The sequence below is a fragment of the Pistacia vera genome, unplaced genomic scaffold, assembly GCF_008641045.1.
Source record: "Pistacia vera cultivar Batoury unplaced genomic scaffold, PisVer_v2 Contig74, whole genome shotgun sequence".
Taxonomy (NCBI): domain Eukaryota; kingdom Viridiplantae; phylum Streptophyta; class Magnoliopsida; order Sapindales; family Anacardiaceae; genus Pistacia; species Pistacia vera.
The window spans coordinates 267,164-288,501 of record NW_022196601.1 but is presented as its reverse complement, the minus strand read 5'-3'; the positions used below and the strand labels follow the sequence as shown (position 1 = coordinate 288,501).

At 37.9% G+C, this 21,338-nt stretch overlaps 1 protein-coding gene across 1 annotated transcript; it reads left to right on the top strand.

Annotated features, from left to right (window-relative positions):
- The first annotated feature begins 837 nt into the window (after positions 1-837).
- On the top strand, positions 838-2,402 carry LOC116115432 (UDP-glycosyltransferase 91A1-like). Its single transcript, XM_031401579.1, has one exon. It carries the CDS (start codon positions 889-891, stop codon positions 2,296-2,298), a length of 1,410 nt encoding a protein of 469 aa, XP_031257439.1. The 5' UTR covers positions 838-888; the 3' UTR covers positions 2,299-2,402.
- Positions 2,403-21,338: the final 18,936 nt, after the last annotated feature.

Genomic DNA, 21,338 nt, shown 5'->3' with positions numbered 1-21,338 from the left:
TACATAATAATTATGGGCTTTATTGTAATTAATCATATTGGCTCCGTTTGGTTGGTTTTTGGGAATACTACTGTTAGTATTCCCAAAAAGTTAAAAAGTAAAATACCAAAAAACTCATAATATTATTCAACTTCTTTTAAACCCCCTAAATTTGTTAATTTAATTAAATACCCATAAATATTTTTTTAAAAAATTGTAAAAACACCCCAACAATCTACATTTACCAGATTTCGGCCACCACTCCCGGAAAATGGCCAGAATCTGGTAGGATGGCGCACTACCGGCTAAATCTGGTCTGTAGTGCGCTGATCTAGCCTTTTTCGGCCAGATCCACGGTGGATCTGGCTGGAAAAGGCCAGATCTTTGGCCATAACCAATCGGTAACGACGGCCAACAAGGTCGTCGCTGACCATCAATGACGACCGTTTGTTGGCCGTCGTTGACAAGCAAATATGGCCAGATCTGGTCGTCAATGGCCAGATCTAGCCGTAGATCTGGCCTTTGCCGGCCAAATCCACCATGGATTTGGTCGAAAAATGCCATATCGATGCACGACCGGCAAGATCTAGTCGGTCATGCACCGATACGGTGACTCTAGCCACCCTCCAACGGTGGTGGCTGGCTGTCCGTATTTAAGGGTAGGTTGGGGGTGTTTTTGTTAACTTTTAATGTTTTATTATAGGAGTGTTTTAAAATAAACAAACATAAGGGGTATTTTATGAATTTGTAAATCCTACATCGTAATACCCGCCCAATTCAACTTTTTTTAACTTTTTTAAAACAACTTTTCCCAAAAACGTATATTCTAACTATTAATCAGTAATATACTAGCTTGGAGCTTGGAAACAATATATACTGTGTTTAGAAAAGCTCTCTTGCAGGTCTAAAATGGCTGACAATACCAAGCTTCGGATAGCAATGTTTCCATGGCTAGCTTTTGGTCACATGATTCCTTGGCTCCAGCTCGCTAAGCTCATAGCTCAAAAAGGTCATGAAATCATCTTCATTTCCTCCCCTAGAAATATTGATCGCTTACCAAAACTCTCTCCAAATTTAGCTTCTTTCATTCACTTTGTTAAACTTCCCTTACCCCAAGTAGAAAATCTCCCTGAATACGCAGAAGCCACCATGGATCTACACTACGACAACGTTTGGTACCTAAAACAGGCATACGATCGTCTCCAAGAACCCATGAAACACTTACTCCAATCTCTTTCTCCCGACTGGATTTTTTACGATTTTACAGCTTATTGGCTACCAATTATAGCCCGTCAACTCGGTATCCCCCCATGCTTCTTCAGTATATTTAATGCGGCGGTTCTCGATTACCTTGGGCCGCCATCCGCCTTAATCAACCGTACTGATCATGACCTCAACACACCTGAAGATTACACGAGACAACCCAAGTGGGTCCCTTTCCCAACGACCGTGGCGCTTCGCCTCTTTGAGGCGAGAAGGATCTTCCATGGAATAACTGGAGACGAATCAAATGTCTCTGATTTTTATCGTTTTGGTGAAACACTCAGAAGCTGTGACATTATCACTATAAGAAGCTGTGTGGATTTCGAACCTGAATGGTTGAAAGTTTTAGAAGATATTCACCAAAAACCCGTTATTCCGGTCGGCCAACTCCCCACCACGGCGGATGATGCTAGGGAGGAAACGGATACGTGGAGGTGGATTAAAGAATGGTTAGACAAGCAAGAAAAAGGTTCAATAGTGTATGTTGCATTCGGTAGCGAAGCACAACCGAGTCAAGATGAACTCACTGAGATAGCTTTTGGGTTAGAGCTCTCAGGATTACCCTTCTTTTGGGTGCTCAAGAAGCGACTCGGACCAGCTGACACTAAGTTGATCGAGTTACCAGATGGGTTCGAGGAACGAACAAAAGGGCGTGGAGTGGTTTGCACGAGTTGGGCACCCCAACTCAAGATTTTGGCTCATGATTCAGTGGGGGGTTTCTTGTCTCACTCTGGGTGGAGCTCAGTAGTTGAAGCGCTTCAGTTTGGAAGAGCTCTTGTGTTGTTAACTTGCTTTGCGGATCAAGGGTTAATAGCTAAGCAATTAGCAGAGAAAAAGATTGGGTACGTGCTTCCTAGGGAGGAGGGAGACGGTTCGTTTACGAGGAACTCAGTGGCGGAATCACTGAGGCTTGTTGTGGTAGAGGAAGAGGGTAAATTTTATAGGGAGAAAGCCATGGAGATGAGAGGTTTGTTTGGGGACAGGGATAGACAGGATCAGTACTTGGATAATTTCCTGAAGCATCTTGAATCGCACAGATGTTTAAAGCAAGAATAGGTGATTTATGCCAATTAAGTGTCAAGCTAGTTGTTTGTATTGTACTTTGTGTTTTGAGATTGATTGGGGCGAAGTTAATCATCATGAACCGCAGATTGTGTAGTTTCAGATAATTATGTTTTGAATAAAATGTATTTTTGCGTTGCATGTGCTTACTCTAGGTAGTAAACTGATCATCTTTGGAATTTGACTATTAATTTTATTAAGGCACATTTTTGGTAATCATGTAGTTGGACAAAAGTTTTATTTTAAAAAAAAAATACAACATTATTAAAGATTTTAAAATAATGCATAATTTTGAAATATGTTATAAACAATTTCCGATAAATTTTTTCATATATATGGAGAAGATCTTCAGTAAATTAGATGGATTGCTTGCTTAATATAGTAACCAGGTCTTCCTACAGCTTCTCTATGGTCTTTTATGAAATAATGGAATGCTAGCAACTTCAACTTAAAATTTTTAAGATGGAGTTGCAAGCATGATCTACAACTTATTGCCCTCAGCTGCCAAATCGTTCTTCTGTGACTTCTGTTTAAAAACTCCTGCCCATAGATAGGCGTCTTCCATCCTTAGCCGCTAAAAAAAACTTACTGACACGGCTCCCATTCTCCGGCAAAACCTACCCTTCCCTTTTCATGGATAATTTTTTTATGTAACTAATAATATGTTACGTGACAGGTCCAACTAAGTACTAATAATATGACTTGTGACATGCTGGGTCCAACTAAGTACTGATAATATGACTTGTGACATGCTGGGTCCAAGTCGTCCCACCCACCATCAGGTTTTGAGCATGGTTTTAAAACCCGGCCCAACCCGGCTGGTTTAACCAAGATCCAAGGCCTTCGTTGGGCCACGTCACCCATTTTCACCATTTAAACAAACCTTTGAGTGACGATCGACAATCGGACGGTGGCGGTGTTGTTGGTAGCTTTGGAGTGGAAGTGTCGGTAAGTTGAAAGGTGGAGACGAAGGTGATTTCTAGTGAGTAAAATGACTGAAAAAGGTAAAAGTCGTGCGGCCACAACAGCGGGCTATTGCTGGCAATTGGCGATGCAAACAATCTAGGAGATGAGATGGATTTTGGTCAAGCAATTAAGGGGAGAGTTTTCATGGTGATGAGGAGTGTTTTCGACGCCGGAAACAAGCCTATTTGGCCTGGGTTGTCAACACTAGAGGTGGTGTTTTTTGTCGCAAAATGGTTCGATTTTGACTATATCTTGGGCATATTTGTTGGGGAATGGCTCAAAGGATAAGTGAGATTTGCATTTGGTGTGTTGTCGCCGCCAACTAGTTGACTGGCGATTTGCATTTGGGGTGTGTTTGCTGGATTTCAAACCTATAGAGACTTATTTATAATTTTTTAGGAGTGTGTTTATTGGATTTCAAACCTCTAGACATGTTAACATCATCCGTTTGACCCACTAGTCAAACTGGTTCAACCCGAGACCCGACCACTTTGTCAGGTTTCACCCTGGGCAAGGTTTTGAAACCTTGGTTTTGAGTTCGTGCCTTTAACACTGATTGTTATATGTTATGTACAAATAAGTAGATATTATTCTGTTTGAGTGTAGATCTACACAAATTTGCTTTTAGATTTCTTGCAAGCATTCTTTACCTGTGACATGTCGTCAACTGAAATTGAAAAAGATTAAATTAACAACTCCATTGGAACATTACGTTTTACTACTACTCACTTACGTAGTGGCGGAGCCAACGAATGACAAGTGGGGACCACAGTTCCTACTCAATTTTTAAAAAAATTTAGATTTTAGATTTATTTAAATTTTGCCCTTATAGAACTTTTGAGATTTTGGAAACAGAACAGCCCCCCCCATGGTAAGTTTGGATTTTGTTTTTGTAAAACCCCATTTTTAATTCTAATATATATATTTCATATTCTTTGTGATTTTTATTTTTATGCAAGGGGATCTGTTAGTTTTTAAAAGTTTTATTAGGAGTGAAAATAAAAAGAATAAGAGCTGTTGGTTTGCATGTTACTAAGGGGAGAAATCTTGGCATTTTTACAACAGAAAGTTGATGTGGCGGGGTCATGGTGAGAATAAGAGAATTTTGGAACAGTTTCATAATTCAAAGAAGCTGTTTTATATATAAATTGGGCTATTTGCCCAAAATGAAGAAGAAGAGAGAAAAACCCATAAAAAAGAAAGAAAGAAGAAGCAAAGGAAAAGGAAAAAGAGAAGAGAGGGAAGAATGGGTTTGGCCAGCTTTATGCATATGATTTTTCTGCAGTTGAGTTGATGGTACTTGAAAACCAAGCTAAGACTTATGTTATTGACATGCGCTCTTATGATAAATTTGCTGAGTTACAAGGAATTAGTGATTTAACTAAGAATTTAGTTCGGTTTAAAAAAGACATTTTGTATCTGTTGGTGTATAAGCTTGTGAAAGTTGCATTGGTTTTACCAGTTGCAGCTACGATCGTTGAGAGGGCTTTCTCTGTAATAAATCTTGTGAAAAGTCAGTTGTGCAGTGGAATGAGAGATCAATGGATGAATGATTGTTTGGTCACCTATATTGAGAAAGATGTATTTGATACAATTGACAATGAGATGATTATTAAACGTTTTCAGAATATGAAAACTCGTAGAGGACAACCGTAGAAAAATTATTTTATTTTTTACAAAAAATTGAGTTTTTTTGAAGATTTTTATTTATATTTTTTAACTTCTTGTTGAAACTCATCGTAAAGAAAAAAAAAGTATAGTTATGATTGGTTTCAAATTTTTTTTTCTTTGGTTTTCTTTTTGCCCCATAGAGTGAAATTCTTGGATCTTCACTACACTTACGTCTTTCTTTTGGGACAGAAGCTCCACCATCAAGCAATCCTTGCACAAACACGGGTTCATGTTGTTGAAATAAAGAGAGTTTTGAGGAATCATATGATTGTATATTTTTGTGTATCTCAACTATACAAAAGAGGTCTCTATTTATAGTAGAGAAGGCCAAAGTTAATAAGGAAATACACTATATGGAAAGATTCTAACCTAGCATAATTACAGGAAATTATAGCATAATTATAGGAATAATAATATATTCTAGGGATATTATAAGATACTAATATATATATTGTAGGGATATTATAAGATACTAATATATATACTAACATTCCCCCTCAAACTTTTGGTGGTGAAGTCAACTGGAGTTTGGAAACAAGATCACCAAGTCGACCAGGTGGATGGGATTTCGTAAAAATATTAGCAAGATTTTCTTCAGAAGAAACTGAATGTAACTGGAGGACACCTGTTATAGATGGTGGCGAATGAAGTGACAATCAATCTCAATATGTTTAGTACGCTCATAAAACACATCATTATGCGCAATCTAGATGGCATTACGATTATCACAGTGAAGAGGAGAACTTATTGGTTGAGGAACACCCATATCTTTCAGAAGCCAACGTAACCACAAAAGTTCAGATGTCGTATCAGCAAGAGCGCAATACTCAGCCTCAGTGCTAGAACGGGCAACAACAAACTGTTTCTTACTACACCAGGAAATCAAAGAAGTACCAAGTAAGAAGCAATAATCAGTTGTGGAGCGATGATCAGTAGGATCACCAGCCCAATCTGCATCAGAATAGGCCTGTAGCTCTAGAGAGGAGTGGGATGAGAAGTGCAAACCATGAAACAGAGTACCCTTGATGTAACGTGTAGCAAAATGGGCAGATCGAGGTGCATTCATAAACTGATTGACTAGATGAACAGCATATGAAATGTCAGGCCTGGCGACAGTAAGATAAATGAGACCATCAACTAACTGTCGATAAAGAGTTGCATCTGCAAGTGGAGAACCGTCAATGGCCAGAAGCTTAGTATTATACTTAAGTGGACTAGTGGCTATCTTACTGTCTGTCAACCCAGCTTTGGCAAGTAAATCAGAGGCATATTTTGCTTGAGTGAAATAATAACCATCCTGATTTGAAGTAACTTCAAGGTCAAGGAAGTAGTTAAGATGTCCCAAATCCTTTATCTCAAAATTCTGACTAAGAAAAGTTTGAAGATCTCGAATACCAAAAATATCACACCAGTAATAATCATATCGTCTACATAGAGAAGAAGAAGGATAGTACCCGCCCTAGTGGTGCGAAGAAAGAATGCAGAATCATATGGGCTAGAAAGAAAGCCTTGTTGAGAAACCACTGACTGAAAATTCTCAAACCAAGCTTGAGGAGACTATTTGAGCCCATAAAGTGCACGACGAAGATGACAAACTTTATGTGGAGGATGCTCATAGCCAGGTGGAAGCTGCACGTAATCTGTCTCAGTAAGATCACCATTAAGGAAGGTGTTTTTAACATCCATTTGAAAAAGTTCCCAACGCCGGACAACAGCAACTGCAAGTAAAGATCTGACAGAGGTAAGTCTAGCAACAGGAGCAAAAGTCTCCTCATAGTCAATCCCATACTCCTGGGTGAACCCCTTAGCAACAAGTCGAGCCTTGTAGCATTCAACTGATCCATCTGCTTGAGTCTTGATTTTATAAATCCACTTCATCCCACTGTAGCTTTCCTATGAGGCAAGTCTACTAGATCCCACGTATGTGTTTTGACAAGAGCATTTAATTCATCAGACATGGCTTGCTGCCAAAGAGGTCAGTACGAGCCTCACGATAATTGTGAGGTTTGTGGAGGGTGGCAAGGACAGAGAAACAGTGATAATCACAAAGATGAGTAGGAGGAACACTTACCCGACTGGAACGATGACGTTTAGGGAGTGGAGAAGACAGAGGAATAGGTGGTGTGGCAGGTGGTCCATCAAACGCATCAACTAGATTGGGTGCAATAGTGGAAGAACTGTCTGAGGAGCTCGGAATCTCTACGGAAGAGTAAGAAAATAGAGCAATAGAGGGATCCGTGAATATGAGTGAGTGGTTAGATAAGGAATGGGAGAACGTGGATATGCTAGTAAATGGTTTGTGTTCCCAAAACTCCACATGATGAGAGACTCATAGACATTTGGAGATAGGATCATAACAACGATAACCTTTTTGAGTTAAGCCATAACCAGGAAAACAGCATAACCGATAACAGGGTTCAAGTTTGGTCCGTTCATGAGGAGGAAGAGTAACAAAACAGGCACAGCCAAAGACACGAAGTAATGAATTGTTAGGAACCATAGCATAGAAAAGCTCATAAGGAGATCTGTTGTGAAGTGTAGGTGAGTGTACCCTATTGATTGTGTACACAGAAGTAAGAGTAGCTTCACCCCAAAAATTTTTAGGTAAAGAAGCAGAAAGTAAAAGAGCTCTTACAATATCAAGGATATGACAATGTTTTCGTTCGGCACGACCATTTTGTTGAGAGGTATAAGGACAAGAACGATGTGACAGTATGCGTTGTTGATTCAGGAACTCAAGGAGAGTTTTTTCATTGTATTCCATGGCATTATCTGAACGAAAAACTTTAATGGTATGAGAAAATTGAGTTTGTACCATTTTGTGAAAAGTTTGGTAAACACGAACAAGTTCAAATCGATGCTGTAACAAGTATAGCCATGTATAATGAGAATAATAATCAACAAAGATAACAAAATAACGAGATCCCCCCTCAGTAGGAGTGGGTGTAGGACCCCAAATATCAGAGTGAATCAAATCAAAAGGTGCAGTCGAAAAAGAGTCACTTATATTAAAAGGTAAATGAGTTTGTTTGCCAAGTTGATAGGAAACACAATCAAAAGACTCAAAACCTATAGAACCTAGGTGACCTTTTGAGGCCAAAAGACGAACACGAGGTATAGAGGCATGACCCAGCCGAGAATGCCATAATTGGGAAGAGATGGCAGGAGCAACAATGGAGCGAGACAAATGGGATGGAAGCTGTAAAAAAGCAAGCTCGAACAGACGTCCAATCTTACAGCCTGTCCCAATGAGTTGACCCGTCTGTGGATCCTGCACATCAACACCAGCATTAGAAAAGGTAAGCTAAAGACCTAATTCACAAAGTTGACCAACTGAAAGGAGATTTAAGGATAACTTGGGAACAAGATAGGTGTTGTCAACAGATAAGGTAGGGGAGGAAATAGACCCAATGTGACCAACAGATAAATGAGAACCATCAGCAGTATATATGATAGGATTGGGTGACAAAGTAGATTTTTGTGAAAAAATGGTGGCATCAGTGGTCATGTGATTACAACATGCAGAATCAAAAGACCAAGGAGATGTACCTGAGGTGATAGAGAAAGCACTAAAAGACCGGGATAAAACCTGATGAATTAATGCCTCAACGTCAGTAGCAGTGAGAGTAGTGGACAGTGAAGAAGACTCAGCAGAAGACTCAAGAGCAGAAGGAGCAATTGGAGCCACGGCAGCAGCTTGCAACAAGAGTGCCCGAGACTAATTTTTGTTCTGCAATTTTCGATATTCCGTAACAGAGTGACCTAGACGTTTGCAGTATTTGCAGAAGACAGTCTTTGAGGATTGAGAAGGGAAACGACCGGAGGCTGGAGAAGATCCAAAGGTAGTCTTAGGGACGACATCAACAACTGAATCTGGAGTTTTCATCTTCATGGTTGAATGACGATTTTCTTCGGAAACAAGTTCAGTAACTACAGTCTCAAGAGTGGGAAGAGGTTTGCGATGCAAAAGAGAGGCCCGAGTAGATTCGAAATCCTCACGAAGTGCCATCATAAAATGCATAAACTTACAATGATCATGGTAGGTTGCAAACAACACAATGTCATGAGAACATTTGAGTTGAGGATTTGTAGTAGACAACTGTTCCCAAAGATTATAACTTGAGAATAGAAATCAGCAATTGACTGACTGATTCCTGACGCATCTGATAAAGCTTAGTCTTAAGCTGGAACTGCAACGAAGCACCATGAGTGTAGTTGTGTCGTTTAGAAAGAAAATCCCAAACAACTTTAGCATTACCAAGCTTGGGAAGCAGGCTATTGATGGATGGAACAGAAGTATTGGTAAACCAAGACAATATTTTATAATGAATACTATGCCAATCTTCAAGCCGACATGCAAACTTATCAAGACTCTCACCATCTTGTTGCTTGGGGGCAAGAATATCACCAGAAACATAACGCCATAATTTTCATCCTCTAAGAAATACTTCCATATTTTGAGCCCACATATTATAATTTGAGCCATCTAAAATGGTATCAATAGGATCAACAATGGTATCAAGGTTGGGAGAGGAGTGAGACATACTGTTATTTTTTTTTTTTTGTGGTCAACGGTCAACTAGTCAACGGGTGGACTTGGGCTGGATTGTGAACCAAATTGGCTAATTTAAAGAAGAAAGAAAAATGGGCTGGGAAGGCTTACTTGGATTGGGCTTGAAGTTGGGCTTGAACGTGGCTGTAACAAGCTTGATATTTCTGCTGGAGATGTGTGGCGCGTGGTCAGACGTGTAGAATATTCAGGAGGCCCGTGGGGGCACGTGCAAAAGCATATCAGGAAAATCTTGACACAGAAACACCGATAAAATTCTCAAGACTCTGTTTATGATCAGATTTGATAAAAAAAGGGAGCAAAAATTCGGATGCAAAGCCACAAAAATCCGGATGCAAAGCCACAAAAATCCCACTGTAGTGTAGGGAAAGCCAAGGTTGGTGCGGAAGGAAATACCAATGAAACGGCTTGCACGGACAGGAAGATCAGAGTAGTGGCTCTGATACCATGTTGAAATAAAAAGAGTTTTGAGGAATCATATGATTGTATTCAACTATACAAAGGAGGCCTCTATATATAGTGGAGAAGGCCAAAGTTAATAAGGAAATACACTATATGGAAAGATTCTAACCTAGCATAATTACAGGAAATTATGGCATAATTACAAGAATAATCATAAATTCTAGGGATATTATAAGATACTAATATATATACTAACACATTTTTTGAAAAAATCAAAGGCCAAAGATGTATATGTGGCATTTAAAGTGGATATGCGACAATATGAAACCAAACTTATAAATTAATCTCAATCTCATTCTCTAATGATGTAAGATGTGACATATTATTTTTCATCTTTAAAAATTTTAAATTAAAAATATTGTTCACTTTAATTTTGCAAATTTCATAATTTTTCTTACCAACACAATCATTTCAACCGAAAGTCAAAAGAAACTCATGTATCTTTTATCTTTCGCTCACTAACAAATCCACAATCCAAGCGGCTGAGCCAAACCAAATAAACCAGTCAATTGTGGATTAAACTTCAATGACAAACATTAGAATGAGAGAGAGAGAGAGAGAGAGAGAGAGAGAGAGAGAGAGAGAGAGAGAGAGAGAATGAGGGTGCTATAGTCAGTGGTGGTTGAATCACGGAGATAACAATTAAGGATAGATCATAGAAAACAAAGTAAATTGCATGTGGTGGCGCTAGTTAGGGAGGAGCTAGAAAATGTTTTCTGGGGGCCAAAATAATGTTCAATGAATAAAGGGGTCAGACAAATGAAAAAATTTCATATATATATGGGGCAAATAGAGCTAGTCAAGGACCAGTCCCAAGCAAGCCCAGTCTTGGGCCCGTTTGGAACTGGTTCTTTAGGATTGGTCCCAAATGGGACCAATCGCTCATGGGCCTAGGACCAGTCCCAAGCCCATGAGCAATATTAGGAGCCGGATTGGTCCCTAAGACTGGTCCTATGGGCCCAAACCGATCCTAGGACCGGTCCCATGGGCTTGGATAATTTCTTTTCCCCCTTGATCTTTTTTTATATTTTAGGGGCGAAATAAAATTTTATAGGGGGTTTTTAGTATTTTTCAGGGGTTGATTAGTAACTTTCTAAAAATTTAATTAATTTGAAAAAAAAAAATAAATTAATAGTTAATTTTAATTTTTAACATAAATGTAATATTCACATTTCACACATTCATGCTTCACAATTAAATAATTTTTTTTATTAAATTATTCATCTTCAATTTCATCGTCAACAATATTTACATCCTTCAAATTTGTATTCCTAAATAGTTTGAGTAGTTCAAGATCTTCAAGGTGCTGTTGTAGTCTTCTTTCTGCATGAGTCCAATCCCGTAAACACGTTATCACTTCAATCATCTCATCGGTTAAAGAACATCTTCTGTCTTCAACAATCTGACCACTTGTTGAAAATGTTGACTCGGATGCAATTGTACAAACCAACATGAAAGTCGATTCCACCATTGAAGAATATCCATGTCAAGTTGCTCCTTCATCGTCATAAAGGACAAGTCCACTTGTAGGTAGCGATTCAGCTCATTTGGTCCATGCATGTACGAGTTGGAGCTGCTACTACCGCCACGTTCCACATACGTCCACTTGCTCGATCCTTGACGGAGGGCTGCATCAAGGTCCTGATCCTCTCTCCTGAACGTTCCACTTCCACTTCCACTGTACCTGTTCTCATATCAAGAAAAAATGCTATCCAAATTTTGTTTAAAGTTAGTCAAACAAGACGTATAATCATGTCCTAAATGTTGGCCTAACTCAGTAATTATATAGTTAACTACGTGTAATTTAAACCTAGGATCTAGAACAAGGCCTAATCCATATAAGAATGGAATATCTAACCAATATTTCTCATATTTTTCTTCCATCTTTAAAACAATTTCCCTTAAACCATTATTATATCTATATTTAGCAAAAGTTTTAGCAATTTGAAGTAAAATATCTAACATTAAATTAGTAGTCGGATAATAAATACCACTTAATGTATTAGTAGCGTCATAAAAAATTTTAAGAAATGAATAAAAAAGTTCACAAACTGCCCAATCATCATAGCTGACAACTTCCTCTAGATAGTGCTTCCAGTTAACGAAATCTGTAATTTGTTTCGCATTTGGCCAAGCTTTTTCCAACATCAAGTAGATGGAGTTCCAACGGATAGGCATGTCCATACATAACTTCAAAGGTTGAACCAGTGGCTCCTCTTGCTTACAATATTTGATGTACTTTTGCCATCTTTTATTGTTATTGCTGACGATAAATCCGATAGCCGCGCGCATCCTCTCCATCTTCGAATGTATAGCATCTAAACCTGCTTTAACTATCAAATTAATGATGTGGCAAGCACACCTCTGGTGAAAAAAATTGCCTTCACCACGTGGATCTAATCTCTTTTCAAATAAAGAGATTGTCGTGGTGTTAGTAGCTGCATTATCAAGCATTACCGCTACAACTCTATCAGTTAATAAATATTCTTGCAAAACTGCAAGAATTGTAAAATAAATAGTTTTAGCACTATGTTTTTCATATAATGGTTTAAAACCCATCAATTTTTGTTGTAAACCCCAACTATGATCTAAGAAATGTACTGTGATAGTTAAAAAATCGGTTTTTGATCTACAAGCCCATATGTCTGATGTAAGTGCAATAGATATATTCCTAAAATTTTGAAATTCGTTTTTAAGTTTATTATTTATTTTGCTATAAAGTTTTAGTATATCTCTTCTACTTGTACTTCTACTAACAGGAGTATATGCTGGACAAAATGCAATTTTAATCATGTGAATAAAATAAGGATTTTCAGATAAACAAATTAGAGAGTCTATAGTAACTATGAATCTTGCTATTTCCTCTCGTGCAACATGTGTATTGTATTGCCATGTTGAGAGAGTTGAGGATTGTGGATTAAAATTAAGTTGAGTTTGAATTTGTCTACCTGATCCGGTTGAAGATGTACCGGGCAACTGCATTATTTGGGGATGCTTCTTCTCCATGTGTCATCGCATCATCGAAGTCCCCTTCTCAGCGCCAATAATGGTTCCACAAAAATTACATATCCCACACGATTCTTCCCCCTCCCTATTTGTCTTTGGCCGTTTTGATTTGGTGAAGTGTCGCCATACATCGGACACGACCCTCTTTGACAGTCGGGAGGGGGGGAGTTGGGCTATGCCCATGCCCGTTGACTCGCAGCTTGCATATGTTTGGCTACACCTCGTCCCGACCAAATGTGGTTGTGGAATTGCAGCAGCTGCCTCTGGAGGAAATGGTGAGAATGGATTGAACCCTTCCATTTCTTCGGTGGATGGAACGTAAAACTCATTTAGGGAATCCATTATAAATTTATGATAAAATAAAAAATAATTAAAATGAAAAGAAATTAAATAATAATATGAATAAAAGATGATATTGAAAAGTAGAAAAATATAAATAAATAAATAAATAATATGAATAAATTACAAATATAAATATAAATTGAATGAGAATTTGATTAGAGATTTGGAGTTGAGAGAATGAGAGATTGATTGGTGTAGAAAAAATGAAAGATTTTAGGGTTATTTATAGTGTAGTTGGGGGGGGGGGGGGGGGGGGGGGGGGGGGGGGGGGGGGGGGGGGGGGGGGGGGGGGGGGGGGGGGGGGGGGGGGGGGGGGAGGGCGCGTTGTAATAAAAATTATAACAGTTGGGCGGCATGTGACAGTTGGCAACAACCAACGGTTAGTAGAAAAAGTTAAAATTTTTTTTTAATAAATTTTATAAAATTTTATTTTAACCCTTGTAATTTATGTTTATTTCAAATTTATAGGGGATGTAATTGTATAGGGGACTAAACTGAAAGAATGCCAAAAAATTTGGACCCAGGCCGAGCCTTGGAGGAGGGCCCAATGGAGGGACCAGGCCCTCCTTTTTAGGCCTGGTCCTATTTTGGGACCAGTCCTAGGACCGGACTTTTGGGCTGGGTTTTTGGACCCAGTCCCAAATGCCCACCTCTAGGGGCAAACGATCCGCAAAGTGAAAATTTAGTCAGATGTATTGTAACATCAAGGTGAAGTCCACAAGGTGGAAAAAAGAGTCCATTATTGTAGGATCATGTGGTTAATTTCACACTACAATTCAAACATCAATGCATAATTACATAAGGAATCCAGGTCAAGTTTTCGGAAAAAATCAAGACAATATATAAAAATCTCAGTCTTCTGGCTGACATGTGTTCTTTGGAGCATTATCTGTAGGCTGGTGGAGTCACAGCCACACCATCTGTCCTCTTAGTAAGAAATTAATGAAACTCTTATTTGAAATTATCAGGGCATCAAAATGTATTATTCTCATATAAAAATGTTTCCACTTACCCTCCAAACTCTTATTTGATAAAATGTATTTTCTTATGTTATTAATCACCATAATGTGATCCATATTAGAAATAAAACCTCTTCACATAAATTAAGGTGATCCATAAATGTTATTATTTTATTATCATTATTGATTTTTTTTATCAATATAAAATCAAGATTTTTGCTCGTACTATATTATTAATAAATCGCAATTTATTAGTGAGAAAGAAATTTTGATGAACTCCTTTCGTTTTCCTTTATTTAATCAAAAATAGTAAAATATTGTATCTCGACTCCAAACTTCAACATTAATTCTTCCACAAAAGCTAAACAACTTTCTTGTTTGCTTTTGCTTTGCTTTGCTTTCGTACTCATCTATTGTTCTCTTCTTTTGATAACTGTTATGATGTGGCAATTGACCTATGCCCACGTGGAAGTGAAATTATAACTTGGGTGGTCAAAGTTATTTGTTAAAGACTAACGGGCAATTCTGTCAAATTCATTCTTCAATAAACCTAATGCAAATTAGGTTTTGTTCATTCTATTTTCTCGAGCTTTCTCTCTAGGTTACAGAGAGAGAAAGTTTGTTATGAATCTCTGGATGTGCTGGAATCTGAAGAGCGTTGATGGAATCAAACGGTGGTGGTAAGTCTTAGCTGGATTTTTCTTTTTGCTTTCACTTGTGTATAAATCGATCACTAATGTTTGGTTATTGTGTGTGGTGTATGAGAGGTGAGAAGATCTAGGTTTTACAGAGGGGTTTTTCATCTGGGTTTTGCTCTGTGTAAAAGGTGAGTGTAAATCTGTGTAAGGTTCTCTATTCCCATAGTAAATTCTTCTTATTGCCCTAAAGAGTGGATGTAGGTAATCTATGTGATCACCAAACCACTATAAATCCGTGTGCCTTTTATATTCAGCTTACTATCTGTTTATATTGCTTGTGATTTATCTACTGTTTGGATTATGTACTGCTTTGGATTTTCGTTTATGGTCTTTGTTTGCAACAAGTGATATCAGAGCTAGGTTTTCATTCTAGCACCTAGGGTTTATTCTAGGTTGAGAGATCCTTTTCGAATCTAAAGTAATCTAGGTTTAGATTTGGTTTTTTCACAGCTGCAAATTTTTAGGGTTTCTATTAGTCTCGGGTAAATTGGGGCTTTTGTACTTTGGGCATCTGTGAAGGTTAGGAACCTAGAAATGTCTAAGTTTGAGGTGGAAAAATCCACAGGGGATAATGATTACGGATTATGAGGATGAAGATGAGGGTTATCTTAGTTAAGGATGGACTGTCTGATACTTTAGAGGGTGAGGATAGTTTACCAAACTCCGTATCTAAGAAGGGGAAGAAAGACTTGTTAGACAAAGCCTACAGTACCTTAATCCTAGCTATGAGGGATAAGGTCTTAAGAGAAGTTAAGAAAATGACCACACCAGCAGAAATTTGAGAAAAATTAGACTCTTTATACCTTTCAAAGTCTTCTCCTAATAGGTTAGTTTTAAAACAGAAACTGTTCAGTTTTAAAATGGATGAAAACAAAATATTAGGAGAAAATATGAATGACTTTATGAAACTAGTGCAGGATCTAGAAGGGCTTAGTGTTAAGGTTGAGGATGAAGATCAAGCAGTGATTCTTATTAACTCTCTTCCCAAAATATTTTCAACTTTTGTTGACACCCTTAACTATGGCAGACAAACCCTTAAACTAGATGAAGTAGTGGTAGCAATTACTGCTAAGGATGCTGAATTTAAAAAGGAAGGTAAACTAGATGGTAAGGGGTTATATGTGAGAGGAAGATCTGAAAAGAAAGGCCACAAGAAAGGGAGTTTCAGGGGTAGATCAAAGTCTAAGTCCAAATTCATTAGAAAATGTTTCCACTATCATAAGGAAGGTCATTTCAAGAAGGACTATCCTGATAGGAAGAAAAAATAAGGGGAAAAGGATGCTAGTGGGAGTGTAGATATAGTTTTTGATGGTTATGAGAGTTCTGATGTGTTAGTAGCTTCTGAAAATGAAACTGATGTTGAATGGGTACTTGATTCTGGCTGTTCTTTCCACATGACTCCAAATAGGAGTTTTCTGTCAAACTTTAAGAAACTAGAGTCTGGAAAAGTGTTGATGGGCAATAATGCAGTTTGTAGAGTCCTAGGAATAGGAGATGTAAGGCTGAATTTGCATGATGGAAGTTCAAAATGGCTCACAGATGTTAGATACATACCAGAACTAAAAAGAAATTTAGTTTCTCTAGGAAGCCTAGACTCAATTGGCTATAGTTATAAGGCTTAAGGTGGAGTCCTTAAAGTAACTAAAGGATCCTTAGTTGTAATGAAGGGTGAGATGAGGAATGGGCTATATATTCTAAATGATTCAACCATCACTGGAACAGTAGCTGTATCTTTATCTCAAAAGTCCAATAGGACAACTTTATGGCATAGGAGGTTAGGGTATGTTAGTGAAAAAGGATTAGTTGAGCTGAGTAAGCAAAAGGTTCTAGGAGGAGATAAAGTAGAGAAACTGGATTTCTGTGATCACTGCATTTATGGGAAGATGAACAGAATTAGGTTTAGTGTGGGAAACCACTATTCTAAGGCTATTTTAGATTATATCCATTCAGATGTGTGGGAGCCAACTAAATATCCATCTTTGGGAGGTTGTAGATATTTCATTAGCATCATAGATGATTACTCTAGGAGGGTCTGGATCTATTTCTTGAAAACTAAGAGAGAGGCCTTTAACAAATTCAAAGATTGGAAGGTACTGATAGAAAATCAATCTGGGAAGAAAATTAGGAAACTTAGAACCAATAATGGGTTAGAATTTATCAATGAAGAGTTTGATAGTCTATGTAGGGAAAGTGGAATTCTGAGGCATAGAACAGTAAGACACACACCCCAACAGAATGGTTTAGTAGAAAGGATGAATATGACTATTCTAGAAAATGTTAGAAGCCTATTATCCAGTTCTAAGTTACCCACCAGGTTTTGGGCAGAGGCTACCCACACAGCTGTTTATCTAATAAACATAATACCTTCCTCAGCTATTAGTTTCAAAACACCCATGGAGAAATGGTCTAGGCATCTTGCAAATTATAGTAACCTTAGGGTTTTTGGCTGCACTGTGTTTATTCATGAGAAAACGGATAAATTACAACCAAGGGCTATTAGATGCATTTTCTTAGGGATCCTGATGGCATTAAAGGTTACAAATGTTGCGATATTAGAGGGAAATGTGCATTATTAGCAGAGATGTGAGGTTTAATGAGGATGAGTTGGGTGGATTGAGTCAGAAAGAAAGTGACAATGCAGATAGGACAAAGGTGTTTAATCTGGATCTAGGTGGAGAAGTTCCAAACCTGAACAATCCTGTTTCAGATCTTGTTTCAGATTCTCAAACCCAGGTGGATGAACCTAGCTTAGATGATAATGATGATAATGATGGTGATGGAAATGATTTACAAAATTATCAACTAGCTAGAGATAGAGAAAGAAGGGAAATTAGACTACCTAGGAGGTACTCACATGCTGATATGGCAGCCTTTGCTCTTCAAGTTGCTGAAGAGATTGATGAGGAACCTAGAACTGTTAAGGAAGCCATGAATAGTAAAGATTCTAGGCAGTGGAAACTGGCCATGCAAGAAGAGTATGATTATCTAATAAAAAATCAGACCTGGATTCTAGTTAACAAACCTGAAGGCAGTAGGGTGGTTAAGTGCAAATGGGTTTTCAAAAGGAAAGAGGGTATACCAGGGGTAGAAGCACCTAGGTTTAAAGCAAGGTTGGTAGCAAAAGGTTTCACACAGGTTGAAGGAGTAGACTACAATGAAATTTTCTCACCAGTTGTGAGACACTCCACTATTAGAATTCTCTTATCCTTGGTAGCTCAGTTTGATTTAGAATTAGAGCAATTAGACATCAAAATAGCCTTCTTAAATGGTAATTTAGAAGAAAGAATTCTGATGGAACAGCCTGAGTTGTTTGAAAAGGGGTCTAAGAACCAAGTCTGTTTATTGAAAAAATCCTTGTATGGATTAAAGCAGTCACCTAGGCAGTGGTATAAGAAATTTGATTGTTTTATGGTGAATGCTGGTTTTATTCGAAGTAGCTTTGATGGTTGTTTTTTATTTCAAGTGTTTGTATGGTGAATGCTACATCTATTTGGGCTTGTATGTGGATGATATGCTTTTAGCTTGTAAAGATCTTTATGAAATTACTGGATTCAAAGGAAAGATGAGTAGACAATTTGAAATGAAAGATTTAGGGCAAGCCAAGAAGATTCTAGGAATGAATATTGAAAGGGATAAAAAAAATGGAAAACTGGTGTTGTCACAGGAAGAATATGCTGAAAAAAGCATAAGGAAGTTTAACATGAGTAATTCTAAACCTATTAAAACACCTTTAGGATAGCATTTTAAACTCAGTATAGTATAGTGCCCAAAAACAGAAGAAGAAAAGAAAGAAATGGCTTGCATTTTGTATGCAAATGCAATAGGGAGCTTGATGTATTTGATGGTTTGTACCAAACCAGATTTGACCTTTGTAGTCAATTCTATAAGTAGGTTTATGAGTAATCCTGGGAAGAATCATTGGGAAGTTGTAAAATGGGTGTTTAGGTATGTAAGGGGTACACTGGCCACTGGTATTGTTTACAGCAAGGGGCAAAATTAGGTGAATCTCATTGTAGGATATGTGGATGCTGATTATGCTGGAAATGTAGACAATAGAAAATCCATGATTGGTTTTTGTTTTTCTATTTGGGATAATCTGGTTTGTTGGAAGGCTAACTTGCAGGCAATAGTTACTCTGTCAACCATGGAAGCAGAATATGTTGCAATTACAGAGGTAGAGAAAGAGGCAATGTGGCTCAGGGGAATGCTTGATGAAATGGGATTGAACCAGCAGCAAGTTCCAATCAAGAGTGATAGCCAAAGTGCAATTTTTCTGTGCAAAAATCATGTTTTTCATGAGAGATCAAAACACATTGATGTTAGGTTGCACTTTATCAGAAATTTGATTGAAGACAAAGTCATTAAGGTGGAGAAGATTCCTGGAAGAGAAAATCCAGCAGACATGTTCACTAAGTCTGTTATTTTAGACAAGTTAAGGCTCTTTAAGAGCCTTCTACTCATTGAAGAAAATTAGAAGAAGTTCCAGGGCAGTAAGGAAAGGCAATGATCAAATGCCAAGGTGGAGATTTGTTGTGATGTGGCAATTGACCTATGCCCACGTGGAAGTCAAATTATAACTTGGGTGGTCAAAGTTATTTGTTAAAGACTAAAGGGCAATTATGTCAAATTCATTCTTCAATAAACCTAATGCAAATTAGGTTTTGTTCATTCTGTTTTCTCGAGCTTTCTTTCTTGGTTACAGAGAGAGAAAGTTTGTTACAAATCTCTAGATGTGCTGGAAATCTGAAGAGCATTGATGGAATCAAACGGTGGTGGTAGGTCTAAGCTGGATTTTTCTTTTTGCTTTCAGTTGTGTATAAATCGGTCACTAATGTTTGGTTATTGTGTGTGGTATATGAGAGGTGAGGAGATCTGGGTTTTACAGAGGGGTTTTTCATCTAGGTTTTGCTCTGTGTAAAGGGTGAGCGTAAATCTCTGTAAGGTTCTCTATTCTCATAGTAAATTCTTCTTATTGCCTTGAAGAGTGGATGTAGGCAATCTGTGTGATTACCAAACCACTATAAATCTGTGTGCCTTTTATATTCAGCTTATTATCTGTTTATACTGCTTGTGATTTATATGCTATTTGGATTATGTACTGCTTTGGATTTTCGTTTATGGTCTCTGTTTGCAACAATAACCAAAACCATGGCCGAACTTTTACTCTCTGCAACCCTTCCTGTGTTGTTTGAAAAGCTTGCTTCCTTGGACTTGTACAACTTTGCATTTGACAGAGAGGTACGTTCGAAGCTGAAGAAGTAGGAAAGGAAGTTGGAGAAGATTAAGGTTATTCTCACCTTTGCGGAAGAGAATCAACTCATCAACAGAGTTGTGAAACTGTGGCTGGAAGATCTTCAACAACTGGATGTGGAGGACATTCTGGAAGAGTTTTCCTATGAAGCTTCGCGGCACAGTTCTGCCCCTTCTTGTTTCCAGAATTTCACTCCGCGTGCTATTAAGTTCGATGTTAACATGCGATCCAGGACAGAAGATGTCAGTAGCCCGTTCGAAGAGCTGTGTAATGAAAGACTTGAACTTGGATTAATGCACGAGACTTCTGGAGGGACATCAAGCGCTTTTTCGCAGCAAAGAATAGCTAGTTCAAGCGTGCCCACAGAACCAGCTGTTTGTGGGAGAGATGAAGACAAAAAGAGAATATTTGAAATGGTGTTAAGTGATGAAGCAAGTAATGCCAACCTTTTTGTGATAGCCATTCTTGGCATGGAAGGTATTGGAAAAATAAGTGCTCGTAAGGTGTATAATGACAAAGCATTGAACAACAAATTCATGACAAAGATTTGGGTTTCTATCTCTAACGATTTTGATGTTTTGAGAATATCAAATACAATTCTCAGTTAATTAATGAATAAGTTGAAATGCCAGGTCAACTAAAACAAAAACAAAAACAAAAAAGTTGAAGGTGGGTTAGATGACGTGCTGGTTCGATTAAAAAATGCAATCAAAGGAAAAAGGGTATTGGTGGTGTTAGATGATGTTTGGAACGAGAACTATAACTTGTGGGAAGCCTTGAAATCTCCATTCCTTGATCATGCAATGGGAAGTAAAATAATTGTGACTACACGTAATTTATGAATTAAAGCAATTACCTCATGCCAATTGGTTGGAATTGTTTAAGAGCATTGCATTTGGAGACAGAGATCTAAAAAGGTGGCCTATTGTGCAATTTTGCTTATATATTCAATGAGAAGGAACTTGGCTGTTTATGGATGGCAGACGGTATTATTCAACAATCAATTGAGCAACTAGATGTTGGAGGTTAGTACTTTCATGATTTATATTCAAGGTCACTATTTGAACATTCAAGTAATAATAGCTTTAAATATATATATATATATATTG

What these genes read in the sequence shown, in the direction of transcription:
- LOC116115432 (XM_031401579.1), top strand. Translation starts at nt 889, where the DNA reads ATGGCTGACAATACCAAGCTTCGGATAGCAATGTTTCCATGGCTAGCT.